At 42.6% G+C, this 15,069-nt stretch overlaps 1 protein-coding gene across 5 annotated transcripts in view; it reads left to right on the forward strand.

Annotated features, from left to right (window-relative positions):
- CHRM3 (cholinergic receptor muscarinic 3) overlaps positions 1-9,435 on the forward strand; it is a 502,885-nt gene extending 493,450 nt beyond the window's left edge. For 4 of the 5 annotated variants that reach the window (XM_036919345.2, XM_036919347.2, XM_057505756.1 and 1 more), the window contains exon 4: positions 4,534-9,435. In XM_036919345.2, coding sequence (XP_036775240.2) covers positions 4,553-6,322 — 1,770 coding nt within the window. In that variant the 5' untranslated portion in view covers positions 4,534-4,552 and the 3' untranslated portion in view covers positions 6,323-9,435. The remainder of the gene's footprint in view (positions 1-4,533) is intronic. The other variant, XR_008998860.1, reaches the window with a different exon arrangement.
- Positions 9,436-15,069: the final 5,634 nt, after the last annotated feature.

Here is a 15,069-nt window from a genome sequence, read left to right on the forward strand (position 1 = left end):
GGGATGAAGTGAACTAAAGGATTTTAGGCCTATTTCTAAAATTCATACTCATATTCTTCACTAACATCAGCCAACTGAGCAATTAAGTTGCTTTTGAATTTGTCAAATGTAATGTGAATACCCCCAGGAAGCAGTTTGATAATACCTAAATGACTGTTTTTTAATTATTCCTGCCCCCTGCCTCATACAGGGAGTGAGTCCATGGAGGGCACAGGCCATAGTTTATTAAATTACACAGCACCAATCATAACTTAAAGCTAGCTGTGAGTCCATAAGCAAGCATCGGTGTTCATGATGACAGGTATGTTAATCAGCATGCTTCATATGTAGGTGATATAACCTATCTCAGGTCTCCAGGCAACAAAGGCAACTTGTTGGCTCTTATAATCTGTGAGGTCGAGGAGGTGGCATGGACCTCAGGAGTGGCTTCATCCAGGTTTGAGAGACTATCATGACCATAAGGTCTCTGGTCTCCATTTTTTCTCCCATCTCTCTCCCTCCCCCATATCTTTCTCCTATGTTTGCTTGCTTCTCAGATTTTCCATGTGAATGTAAATAGAGTCACCAGCACCTTGGAATCCCAAAGAACAGAGAATTACCTTCTCTCTTTTCAGGATCCATATCAATTTCCCAAAGTTATTCTTACTGCTCCTGTTTGCATATTCTCCAGGCCCATTGCTGAGACAGACGAGTCAGGACCATGTGATTGATGCCCATCCAGAAATACATACGGTGGATGGCAGGCCATTTCTGAAAGAATAGCTGAAGGAAAGACAAATAGCAGACATCCACTGGGTGGCATTGACAGGAAGAAGAAAGGATGAAAGGAGACAGATTTATCAGCAGCACAAATACAACAAACTGGGATTATTAGTCATTATACTTATTTGTAATAAAATCATCATGTCATTAGTGGTCAAAATAAGTCTACAGAGCATGATCAATTCCATGGGAAATGATAGCAGAGATTTATAAAATGTTTTAAGAATTTTAAAAGGTTCTATAGAAGGTTATATGAGATTCAGATGGGGATGGGGTGGGCAGGGGGAGGGGGAGGAAGGCAGGAATGTAAATGGACTGTAACACAGCCCACAGAGTGGACAAGGAAGCTTAGCTGCTATGTCCAGAAAGCTCTGGGGAGTTAAAGGCTGTTCTGAGAGTATATATTCACAAGGGTGTGTGCAGGAAGAAGAGCAATGCATGAATGAGGGTGGTCATGTAAAGAAGTCAAATGCTTATCCAGGCATATGTAGTGGAGGACATTGGAGAGGCATCTGAAACTTCTATGGAACATTGTGTATTAACCTCAGAGGCAGGATGCTGAACAGAGGTGTGTGACTGAAGAAAAATGTGTCCTCAGCCATCTGCATAGTTGCAGGTGCAGTGGGGAAGATACCAAAGCCAACACCTTTAAGTCTGTGGTTAACTGGGCCTGGGTGGAGGGAGAGACAGCAGACAGATCTTCTGTATATGTATCTTGGAAGCAACCATAATGCAGCTGAGTGCCCCAAAGAGCCTATAGCCCTTTCTAAATATGGACATGACCTCAGTGAGAGGGAGTTGGAGATAAAGATGAGTTGACAACATCTATTAAAACCTAGAGAAGCAAAAAAAAGGAAAGAAGAAAAACCCATCAATTACCTGTGGAAAGTAGTGCTATGTAGATTTGTAAATAGTGATGGATTACACAGGAGTTCTTAAACTATTTTTCTCTGTAATAGAATAATATATTAGAATATTTAGAACATTTCCAATTTTTACTATGTCAAATAGTGCTGAAGTGAATATATGTAAGTGCATGTATGTATATAAGTATAGATGTGTTTTTTAATGTGTCCAACCATGTATTTTTGTGCATATGTGTGCATATATATAGATATACATATATCTACACACACATTCTACACATACATGCTCTCAGACAGCTCCTGAGACCTTGGATTTTGTGCATTTTTATTTTGGCAGATACTGCCAAGTTACCTTTCAAATTGTTGACCAATTGTTACTGCATCCAAGAACACAAAATTGATTATTTCCCTCACATTGTTGTTAATACTGCATGTGGCAAATCATTTATATTTTGCTCATCCTTTAGATGGCAAATGTTATCTCATTAATTTTTAGATGCATGTCAATTTCACTTTAAAGAGATATATAAGTTTTAAACAGTTAGGGGGAGCTAGCTGTATGCAATATCTGAACAAGCTGGTGGAGAGGCAGGGCAACATCATAGTTAAACAAGGAGGCACTAGGCTCAGATTATCTGTGCTTCCGTCTCCACCCTCTTGTTAGCTTGAAGACTTAGACAAATTACTTAACTCTGTGTCTCAGTTTCCTGTAAAATGTGGTTATTTTAAGGATTAAATGAGATAATACATAGGATGATTTGCACATTGTGTACCATGTAAGTAAGCAGTGTCCAAAATATTCTCGTCTATGATTTGTTTTTTCACTAAATTGAGCTCTGAACATCCTGGCAGCCAAAGCAAGGTGTGTTCATTGTTATATAAAAAGAACAAAATAATAAAAAAATAAACAGACATTACACTTACGTAGCACATACTATCATTCTGATCTAAGTACTTTACATATATGAAAACATTTTAATGAGAAACAAAGTTTGACCACTTACTACTGAAGTCTAGGCTGAATTAATCAATAATTTCTTCCTTTATACAGAACATTTCCTTCCCATTTTTCAGTGAGGAAACTGGGACTCAAAGAGGTTAAATAATACCCAAAATCCCACCCCCAGGAAGTGGATGAACTGAGATTTGAACCTACGCCTTTGGGGCTCCAAAGCCTTCCTGCTATGCCCTACGGCCTTTCCAAAAGGCTCTGTGTGAATCTGACTGCACTCCTTTGAGAGAGGCTCTGATGTGCAATATTTAAAGGCTTGACTCTGGACTCTGGCCACGTGCATGTGTGCATATTTGTATGTAAGAGTTTATAGTCAAACACTTTAACCAAGAGCTTACAACAGAAGTGTTCTCAATAGGTTTTTGCTATGATTATCAAACACTGAATTCATAGAATGACCCTTTCAAAGAGTGATTTACTAAATAAAGTTCACAGTGATTGCTGATGTGAGAACTCCTGGGCCAGTTATGTTCTGAAAGTACAATCCCAGAGGTTCTGAGAGGATGGAGCAGGACTCAGCCAAGGCTTTCCATGACAAGGTGGGGGTCTTACTGGTGAAACATTGTGATTATTCTTAGCTATTTTTGTTCTTTGGTAACAGGTATTTGAAAGAACTAACTGCAGTTTGCAACTATTTATATGCAAATGAATGTGTGGTAGTAAAATACTTTGTCAAAACTGGTTTTGTCCATTCAGAACATTCTAACAAAGGTTCTCCACATTATCAAGCAGAAGACAATTGCCTCAGATGCTGTTCCGAGCCATTACAAGGAACCTGTACATTACTTTTTCAAGCTGTGTTTTAATGACATAATATGATGTGAAGTGATTTGCATTTGTTTCCCACTTTACTTCAGGTTGGTATCCTCATTCCAGTGAGGCTTAAATGGCTGGTATCTCCTTAAAGTTGCTTATGTCTGCAGCCTGGAACAAGAAAATGCCCAAGTGGATAAAATACAAATGAACATGATCCATTTATCAAATAGCATGATGATAAAGCTATGCTAGATAAATGTCATATAAGAATCTATTATTTTTCCCCTTCTTCTTAAAGTAAGAGAAGTAAGGAAGATTTTGTTTGATGTGTAAGCATATGTAGTATATATTTAGTTATGAGGAAAATGTGGGGGAAAGAACAATTCAGCACATACTACTAGCTAATTGTGCTCAAACAGATGAATCTCTGCCTTCCCTGGATGCCTCACCATTTTTTTTTATTAAGGTATCATTGATGTACACTCTTATGAAGATTTCACAAGAAAAACAATGTGGTTACTACATTCACCCTTATTATAGAGTCCCCCCCATACCCCATTGCAGTCACTGTCCATCAATGTAGTAAGATGCCACAGAATCTCTACTTGTCCTCTCTGTGCTACACTGTCTTCCCCATGACCCCACACACACCATGTGCACTAATCATGATACCCCACAATCCCCTTCTCCCTCCCTCCTGACCCACCCTTCCCCTGCCCCCCTTTGGTAACTGCTAGTCCCTTTTTGGAGTCTGTGAGTCTGCAGCTGTTTTGTTCCTTCAGTTTTGCTTCATTTTTATACTCCACAAATGAGGGAAATCTCTTGGTACTTGTCTTTCTCCATCTGGCTTATTTCACTGAGCATAATACCCTCTAGCTACATCCATGTCGTTGCAAATGGTAGGATTTGTTTCTTTCTTATGGATGAATAGTATTCCATTGTGTATATGTACCACATCTTCCTTACTGGATGCCTCATCTTTAAAGTAAGAGAATGAACGTGATGTGATGTTCTTGACTCTCTGAGGTTCAGCATCCTGTAATTGGTCCTCCACGTCTTTTACAACATGCAATGCAAAGAACAAATTGAAAGAAGGCAGACACTTTCCTAACTCCATCTTTTCTCTTTCCTCTCCAGACTATGTCAGAGAATCACAATGACCTTGCACAATAATACAACCTCGCCTTTGTTTCCAAACATCAGCTCTTCCTGGATACATGGCCCCTCAGAGGCAGGACTGCCCCCAGGAACAGTGACTCATTTTGGCAGCTACAACATTGCTCCAGCAGCTGGGAATTTCTCCTCTCCAAATGGCACCACCAGTGACCCTTTGGGAGGTCATACTATCTGGCAAGTGGTCTTCATTGCATTCTTAACAGGCGTCCTGGCCTTGGTGACAATCATTGGCAACATCCTAGTGATAGTGGCATTTAAGGTCAACAAGCAGCTGAAGACAGTCAATAACTACTTTCTCTTAAGTTTGGCCTGTGCTGACCTGATCATTGGGGTCATTTCAATGAATCTGTTTACCACCTACATCATCATGAACCGCTGGGCTTTAGGGAACTTGGCCTGTGACCTCTGGCTTTCCATTGACTATGTGGCCAGCAATGCCTCGGTCATGAACCTCCTGGTCATCAGCTTTGACAGGTACTTCTCCATCACGAGGCCACTCACATACCGAGCCAAACGAACAACAAAAAGAGCTGGTGTGATGATAGGTCTGGCCTGGGTCATCTCCTTCATCCTCTGGGCTCCTGCCATCTTGTTCTGGCAGTACTTTGTTGGGAAGAGAACTGTGCCCCCAGGAGAATGCTTCATTCAGTTCCTCAGTGAGCCCACCATCACCTTTGGCACGGCCATCGCTGCCTTTTATATGCCTGTCACCATTATGACTATTTTATACTGGAGGATCTATAAGGAAACTGAAAAGCGTACCAAGGAGCTTGCTGGACTGCAAGCCTCTGGGACAGAAGCAGAGTCAGAAACCTTTGTCCACCCCACAGGCAGCTCTCGAAGCTGCAGCAGCTATGAGCTTCAACAGCAAAGCATGAAACGCTCGGCCAGGAGGAAGTACGCAGGCTGCCACTTCTGGTTCACAACCAAGAGCTGGAAGCCCAACGCTGAGCAGATGGACCAGGACCACAGCAGCAGCGACAGCTGGAATAACAACGACGCTGCTGCCTCCCTGGAAAACTCCGCCTCCTCCGATGAGGAGGACATTGGCTCAGAGACCAGAGCCATCTACTCGATTGTGCTCAAGCTTCCGGGTCATAGCACCATCCTCAATTCCACCAAATTGCCCTCATCAGACAACCTGCAGGTGCCCGATGAGGAGCTGGGGATGGTGGACTTGGAGAGGAAGGCCAGCAAGCTGCAGGCCCAGAAGAGCATGGATGATGGAGGCAGTTTTCAGAAAAGCTTCTCCAAGCTTCCCATCCAGTTAGAGTCCACCATGGACACAGCCAAGACCTCTGAGGTCAACTCCTCAGTGGGTAAAACCACGGCCACTCTTCCCCTGTCCTTCAAGGAAGCCACTCTGGCCAAGAGGTTTGCCCTGAAGACCAGGAGTCAGATCACTAAGCGGAAACGGATGTCTCTCATCAAAGAGAAGAAAGCGGCCCAGACCCTCAGCGCCATCTTGCTTGCCTTCATCATTACTTGGACCCCCTACAATATCATGGTTCTGGTGAACACCTTTTGTGACAGCTGCATACCCAAAACCTATTGGAATCTGGGTTACTGGCTGTGTTACATCAACAGCACCGTGAACCCCGTGTGCTATGCCCTGTGCAACAAAACATTCAGAACCACCTTCAAGATGCTGCTGCTCTGCCAGTGTGATAAGAGGAAGCGGCGGAAGCATCAGTACCAGCAGAGACAGTCGGTCATCTTCCACAAGCGTGCACCTGAGCAGGCCTTGTAGGGTGAGGGTTCCTTGCTAGCAGTGGTCAAACGCACACATCAACCCACAAACCTTACAGGGAGCAAGGTGAGGGTGGGGATGATTGCTGGTGATGATAAACATGTTCTTATCACCCAGATGTGGAAGAAGCCGCCTGTTCACTGATCCACTGAATAAACCCATTTTCGTAAAAAAGTCAAATACCAATTCAGAAAAAAAAATTACTTAATATAAAGAAATTTATTCTGAAATAGACTTTGTTTTTTCTTAAAGAGAAAAAAAATATTGTTCCACAGCAGTCGTACACCCAAATTGACCTGCTTGGTTCTTTTCATTCCCATTAGCTCTGGAATCTCAGATGAGCATAAGTAGCCAGCCCAAGTTGCCACCTTCTTTTCCAGTATCCCTAAAGTGTCAATGCAGATCCAGTTCCGGGAATGTGGAACACGTCAGGCTAGTGAATCTGTGGCTCTGAAATTATTTCGTGCTTTGCAAAGCTGAACCTCCTTGTCCCAGTAGAGCCGCCATCTTCTCTCTGGTGTGCTGTTAAACTCTATTTGTGGACTTGATTCTCTCCCAGTACTGTTTTGTGCAGTTCAAGTTTCGTATCAATAAAAATCTATAAGTATAAGTATATGTGTGTGTGTGTGAGAGAGAGAGAGAGTTCTGAGCACACGCACACACAGTGTATATAATATAACGGGAATCACTGAACTAGCAAATGATTCCTGCAATCCGTGCTTTCAGTGCTTTGGTAACTAAAGTTCTCTAGGATCCTAACAATGCAAACGAGGAAATAACCCAGTGTAAAGTTTGGAAGCCAGGGCTGTGCGCTACAAGCCTCCCTGGAGAGACCGGCAGGGGGCGCGGCCGCGGGGCGGGGTCTGCACGGAGTCTCCGGGCGGCCGAGCCCGGCCAGCTCCCCGCCTCGCCGACCTCAACGGGGCTGCCTCAGAGGGGCCCTCGGCGCTGAGCGAGCCGCACCTGCGTTTGAGTTCAGTCGCCCGGATCCGAACGTTTCCACACACAGTCTCTGCCATCCGACCTGCCTGGAACTTGGTAGCAGTGTCGCGTCGGAGTGTCACACAGCAGCGCGGACGGCAAAGCCAAGGACGCGGCGAGGAGCGCGGACTCGGAGCCCGGCGCGCGGCTCCGGCCCCCGGCTGCCCCGCGGCGACGAAGGACCGACGCCTGGCTCCGAGCTGTGGCCGCCGCTGTCTGGCGCGCTTCGGTGCCCTTCGCCCAGTAGTCGGTGGGGTTTAGGAAGTCACACGCACTCGGGAGAAACTGTTACACTGAAAAGTACTGCTCGACACTGATTTCCTTACATTTTAAAGCGATGATTTCGCATTCTCCTCTGAACTGGGCGAATGCTCCGTGCTGCTGGGGGAGGGGGCCGCTGTTGCTTCATCCCTGTCGCTGCTGTAGTTGCGGTTCCTTCATCTCCTTTGGCTGGGCTGTGCGGGGGGAGGCGGGGGCGGGCGGCTGAGGACAAATCTCCTCTTCGTCCTGGCCTCGGCGTCGTGCGCCTGCAGCCGGGCTGGAAGCTGCTTTTGTGTTCAGTGTGAGCTGGTGTTTACAGGTGACTGACTCAGTGGTGTCTGTGTTTGAACTATTTAATTTCGTGCTATGTTTATATGAAGAAATATTCATGCATCCTTCACCAAGTGTCTATTTAATGTGGATAAATATTATTCTTCAGTCTTCAGCCCTGCCATCCCTTGAAAGTGATTCCTTAAGGTCCACTTGAGCGATGGCTTCATTGAGCTTTCCTGTGGCTCAGAAGAGGAAGACTGTCACCCTCTTGTCATCATTAAGTACCCAGGTCACAAAGAGTCAACTGTGTCTTCAATACACGTTTAAACCCACGCCTCAGTTAAACGTGGTGGAGCCTGAACAGACCAGCCCTCTGCCACTGTGTTTGAAATCACATGACGAGGGGGAAAAATGCAAATCACCATGATTGAAAGAATGATTTTTTTTTTGGCCCACATTTACCAAAGAATAAGAAAAACCAGAGACTATTTTATAATGTGTATAGCAACCTACGGAATGTTATGTTCTCCACTTGTGAAATATCTGGTGCACCACAATTGCATCTATATTTTCTTACTCCAGTTGGCCCAACACTAATAAATACGGGAATGTGGATTCACGTCTCCAGTACTTCAGCAATTCCCATTCCTTTTAAACTCCTATCCTTCCTTCCAAAGGGCTGCTTCCTGTATTAGAAAAAGTTAGAATTACATTTAAGAAATGAAAAAACCCTTAGCTTTGGCAGAACTGCAAAGGTTAATAACAATTCTCTTAAACATGATTATCTCCTGATCCTTGTCCTTTTATGCTGCTGATAAAGGCAGAAAAGAAACAAATCCAAGCCTAGCTCTCCTTTTCAGTTACTAGTTTGGTTTAATTACAGAATTGTTCTCAAATCTCATGGATGAAAGCTGCTTTTAAATACTGTCTACTGATTATGTTTAAAGAAAGGTATGTCCAACTCTTAGGGTGTTGTCAGAGAAGGCAAATAAGAAAGACAGATTTCTTTGAATATGGAGAATTCAGAAGTGTAATCAACGCTGTAGTGAGTGTTTATGCTCCAACATAGCTACCATTCATTTCTCAAAGGGTTTGTCATAGAGAAGGTATTCGGCATTTATGTAAGATCACAGTGTCTTCATCCCCAAACAGGGAATCTAACTATTTCATTCCATATGAATGACGTTTGCAGAGAATGATTCACTTAAATGGAAAGGGCAAAACAAACCTAAAATAAACGACACATGGAGAACAGCCCCAACACAAACACACACACACACACACGCGCACGCGCGCACATGCGTGTGCGCACCCATTCTCCCATTCTTGGTTCTCCAGGACTTGCCGGATGGACAAAGCAGCAAACTACCTGGCCCACTGTTTCTCACAGGTCTGCCCCCTGTGGCCCATCACCTTGCTGTGGTCTCTCTTCTAGTTCTCCATATTATCCCGAATCATCCTTGCCTTAAATATAACCTTGACTCTCATCATATTTTCCATTTCTATTCACTCGTTCATGTATAATAGTTCTGGACTCTGACAGCAAGGAAACAAATCATAAGGATAGAGGCTGCACTGGCTGAAGATCTAGAAGGCATACCGGCTTCCCATGCCAGCCCACCGTGGTGAATGTGCAAAGTTCATTGCTCAAGGAGGGACAAGAGCCCCTTAGCACTGACTGTGAGAAGTGGGAGGGCAGAGTTTGATGTAAAGGTGGCTGCCTTGGGTCTGCCTCAGGACAGAGAAGGATGCTGAAGCTCAGGTGCGCTAAGAAGCCCAATGCAGACAAAAGAGACAGGCAGAGCCCAGGGGCTATTCTGGGTGTCCCATTCTTCTGAGTAGAGATAACTCCCAGATGGGGACATTAATGAGAAACTGGGCAGTCCTCCCTGAGCACCTCAGAGGGCACTGAAGGTGTCTACTGCCATGCATGTCACTTACCTTTTCCAACTCTCTGGACTGTCTCCGTGAGCTCACACTAATTAACAACACAAAAGCACCTTAATTTGCCTTCCGACAGCAAACAGGTCAAGATGGAGGCCTGGTGTTCGGCAAATCACCACAGTGATGAATGTAAATGAGCAATCTGATGAACACTTGAAAATTTCTGATTTTATAATCCTTCAGAGCTATTTACTTATATTCCCGTGCCACAGAATCTGAGAAGTCTCACAATTTGTTGGTAAGATGGAATTTTACTGTTTCAGATACCATGGCAGTTGGGCCTGACAACCTTTCAGGTGGGGTGACTGGGTAGCGCATGTTCATTTGGGTTTTGCGGTGGTGTTTCTCCTAGTGGGAGTGAAACGGCAGCAAGCACAGTACCCAGAACACTTACCTTCCCTTCAAGCTAACAGCCCTGCTTCTTCCACCTCCTCCCAGAGAGCATATTTCTCAAATGTAATGCAGCAAGTTTGGTTCTGCAGTGTAAGCTCCAGCCCAAACCAGGTCCAGAAGTTTTACTACTTCCCTCAGCAGATTTAGGTCACGCTCTCTCTCCTTGTGTTTTCATGCCTCTATTGTATAGGAATCCAGGCTTTATCAGGATTGGTGCTGTGTGAGTAAATATTCCAGACCTGAGAGACTGCTCCTGGGGACAGTAACCCTGAGATCTTTAGAACTAAAGCATTCCATTTTCTTTGTCTGGCTTTTGTAGTCCTGCCTGAGATAGGAGGCACATGTCATGATAATAAATATGAATAAAGACAAGTTAGAAAGGCGACTATAGCCAACATCCATTTACATTTTATTGACTCTCTCCAAAATGGGCAGGACGTACATTCACAGCTTCACCACAGGGGTGGACAAGGCACTTGGACATAGGAAGTGGACACCCACGGCTTCTGTAGGGCCTTAGGCCTGTGACAGCGGAACCACAGAGGAGTTCTGCCTGAGCTGGACCACCCCAGATACTCATCTGAGATCCAAGGTGGCCTCGCCTTAGTTGCTTAAGACATCTTACATGCCAGGGAATGGAAAAGGCCATACCTATCCCTGCAGAGAAGCAGTGACAACACCTTCCTCCCACATTCGAATCCAGTAACCCACTCTCAAACTAAAAAGATTATCCCCAGAATAAATAATTTTGTTACTCTTCTTTCTGGAAGTCCAAAGTACTTAAAGATTCTGTAATTTACATGCCAAACTCGAGTATTTTATCCTGCATTCTGTGAGTTCCTTGATGATAGAAAATGGATCTTGTTCATCTGTCTGTATCCTGTGGCTGGCACGGTATCTCTCCAAGAGTAGACATTCACTAAATGTTGTTGAATGTTTAATAAAGTCCTTATTAATTAACATAACAAATATTTACTAGAATTTTGTTCACATCGGTGCCCCACACTGCTACTATAGGAAAGGGTCATTGAGCTGGAAAAGTAACTTAAAGGAAGAATGATTCATTAAGACGATGGCTATCTAATAAAGTATGTCTAAGCAACAAAGAGCAATATTTTAAATAGATTTGAAGTAGGGAACATAATTAAGAGTACAGAAAGGAAAAAAAGTCAACTGCCTCTTGTACCCCTGGAACTCAGAAACTTTTTACCAGATGGGTCAGCTCTACCTGGTCCTCACTGTCCTGATCAGAGAAGTATGGGGAGGGCCTGGAGAGCCCATAAATGTGACTTTTCTGTTTGCACAAATGAAAGTCTCTAGTTTGGCTTAAAATATCCTCGTATGCAAGTTTGCTTGGCATGGAAAGTTAGAGGAGAATCTATTCTGTTCTGTAAGTAATTAAACAAAAGCCTTCTCCTCTGTTCATCCTCATACAGTAAGTACATGGGCATGTTCCACCCCCTACACACACTAGAGAAATTCTCTGGGGCTTGTGCACAGAGCTACATGAAGGTGACATTGTGAGCAATTCCCTTTCTGTTTTTTTAACACATGAGAACTATCACAAAGTTAGGTGCATGTTTGAGGGCTAGTTAAATTAAAATGAGCTTCCGAGTCTGTGAATCAGCACCTCGATTTCTCTAGGCAGGAAGCTTCCCAGGAAATGTTTATGAAATGTTCAGTGATCACATCCTTCTAATTCATGAGGGTGTAGGAGGAAACCACTGTCCAAGAAGAGATGGCTATATATTTGCTTTGTAAGCAAAAGGCATGTATTATAGTTGCTTCTAAAATAGTGTTCCCATCTTTACCAAAGGCACTGAATTTTAACCTGTTTTTATTACCTAGTAGCCAGCACTTCCTCAGTCATTTTAGGTATGTCATATGCCATTTTTATTCTTTCACCTGAAGATAAGTCAATTGTCTGTACTATAAAATAATGCCTGCAACTTTGTGGTGATATTATCCCATAAGTTTATCAGTAAAATAAGGAAATAAAACTATTAATAAACAAAGAGTGCAGCTTGCCTTCTTTTAAATCCAAGATCTGTAATACAGCATCAGCTTTTTGTTGTATATAAGGATAGAGTACTTCAAAGGGATAATTCTGAAGCAGACTATTGTTTGCATTGACTTCCCTTTCTTCTCTACATACACTTTCATCGTGTATTTAGGAGTTTGTGTTAAACATAAGTAGATCTATACACATAGTCCTTATTCCAAGAGTGTATGTGAAGGAAAATATCTCTAGATAAATACATCTACAGGGAATTTTACTTTCCTGTTTTTAAGAAAAATGCTTAGATCTTTTTTCTTTTTTTAGAGCTATTTGTTTCTTTAGGACCCATCTGAAAATAAAAATTAAGCACCTTATTTTGTTGCATTGACTTTAAAATTACATCAATGTATGTACAAAGTAAAGTTACTCTGGGCAAAACTCATGAAGTTTTTTTCAATAGCTTACTAGGTTAATTTGTGATTATTTTACTATTTCACAGGCTCTGCCATAAACACTGCTTCTCTAGTGTGGAAACTTCCTGACTTTCAGCTCACAAGCAAGCAAGAAAGAGCTCTCTCTCTCTCTCTCTCTTTCTCTCTCTCCACTCTCCTTTCTCTCCATCTCCATCTCTCTCTCCCTCGCAATACTTTTTTGCCTTGTCCAACTGTCATTAAATCTTCATCCTCAGTTTGCAATGTGGACATGTGTTCTCTAGAACCTAGGACAACCCCTGTCTGATTTGACATCCATCTTATCATGATTATCAGTTAGATAAATGCAGGTTGCCAGAAAATGAACTGCTTTTCTTGAACCCTATGATAACAGGCATATTTACATAAAACTAATACTGAGATTGCACAAGAAAAGTTTTCTATTATCTTCCATAATTTGCTATGTAAATTTGTTTGCTATAACCTATAGATATAGAAAAAAAATGGCTGAGGGTATGGAAAATTAATAAAGGATAAGAATATGCTCATGTTAGTGCTAAGAAGATCAACCAGGTATGAGTTGAGTTCTAACTGAAAGGTGCTTTGGCAGAAACTGATAAACAGTTTTGGGGAGGAACTGCCATTTCCTAATCCAAATGGTCATGTGGAAAGCAATTTTGTAAAATATGACTCTACTCTCTCGACCTCAGGTAATTAATCCAAGGATTGGCATATAGTTGGACTAATCAAAGAATTTCCAATAGAATTTTTGGTTTGGAGCTAGAGGCTCTGGGGCTGGTCTCAACCAAGTGGTCATGACTGTGACACACTGGGGCTCCAAGCGACATATTCTGCCATATGAGCTCGTGAAATGTATCACATATGAGCACCTCAGAAGCTGGTCTGGAGGAAAAAGTGAGATGAATCATAATCCAGAGAGGGACAGAGATAAGAAAGAAACCATCTGCCCCTAATTTTCCTAAGGTCCAGCTGCATTCACTACACTTCTCCTAAGTGGGGGGATTCTTCAGATATATTTTATCTGTCCCAGTATTCATCAAATTAATTTTTTTGGTTTAAATGCATTGAGTTTGTGTCTATTATGTGTAACTAAACAGGACTACCTAATACAAGCTGAATTAATTAATTAATTCAATTGTGGGGTCCTAAATGGTGTTTCAGTAAGACAATGGGATCAGTCATTTGGGCCTGCCCAACCAATCAACTGACATATCCCCACAATTAGTTTTATCTTTGAGCTGGGGCATTTCACTCTTGAAATTGATGTTTTCTGTCCTCTAACAGCAGCCATGTATTTCTCATAAAAATAATAACAATAATATTTTTAAATTATCCAGCATATTTTTAACAACAATAGGAAAACAACATTACTTGAGTGATCAGCATGCACGATTTCCAATTAAAATTATGCCTCACAAAGACAAGTGTTCAGAAGAGTATGCACATAGCACTTTGTTTGAAAAGACAGCCAGAGCATTTACAGTCATGAAGAATCAGTTACTCTCCTGAAGCGGTAGTTCCTTGGTCCAATCATGGTTGTTCTGGGTCATTTTTGCTTACCGCCCTTCACCCTAATTCTTGCTCCAGCTTCTCAGAGATGCCATGAATATATCTCAGGGGAATCTGTTATTCTCCACAAGAATTAACCAACATCCTTCACGTTATAAAAAGCAAAAGGATCTTTTAAAGTAATTATCAAAGATCAGGTCTCAGTTAGGTAAGGACTCGGATGAAGGATGATGGTAGGAGAGCCTTCAATTGTGGACGCTCCCACTTTCTTCAGCATTGAGTTTTATAAAGTGGGAAGAGAGTTGTCCTAAGATCCTGCAGCTGATGAAAAATAGCACTTGGATTTCAATCCCTCTCTCCATCCTCCACATCATTTTGACTATTCCAACACTAATTGTCTGCCAATTCTTTATTGCAAAATACTTGAGAAAATCAGAAATCTCTGTAGAAGAAAAAAGTGGGTGCCTCCAAGGATAGACATTTTGTAGGATCCAAGGTTTGCCTTGAGGTTCCCAGAGGCTGAAAATGTGAGAGTGAGTAGATGAAAGGTGAGCAGAGGTGCTGTGGGCTCTGAGCACCAGGCGGGAGGACAAAGGGAAGAGGGGCCAGCATCTAAACTAAGCCTGACAAAATGAGGCTTACATCCACTTCTGTCACCTTGCTGATAGTACCTGGGTCTTACTTCATAATCCTTAAAAATTATTGCATCAGCCATCTCTTATTTTGATTCTTATTTTATTCTGGACAGTGTGAAGCAGTGGGGTGTTTTAAATAAAAATTCAACACAGAGAAGAGCCAAGATGGTGGCATGAGCAGGGCAGTGGAAATCTCCTCCCAAAACCATATATATTTTTGAAAATACAACAAATAAAACTATTCCTAAAAAAGAGACCAGAGGATACAGAACAACAGCCAGGCTACATCTACATCTGCGA

Source organism: Manis pentadactyla, chromosome 8 (genome assembly GCF_030020395.1).
Source record: "Manis pentadactyla isolate mManPen7 chromosome 8, mManPen7.hap1, whole genome shotgun sequence".
Lineage (NCBI taxonomy): Eukaryota > Metazoa > Chordata > Mammalia > Pholidota > Manidae > Manis > Manis pentadactyla.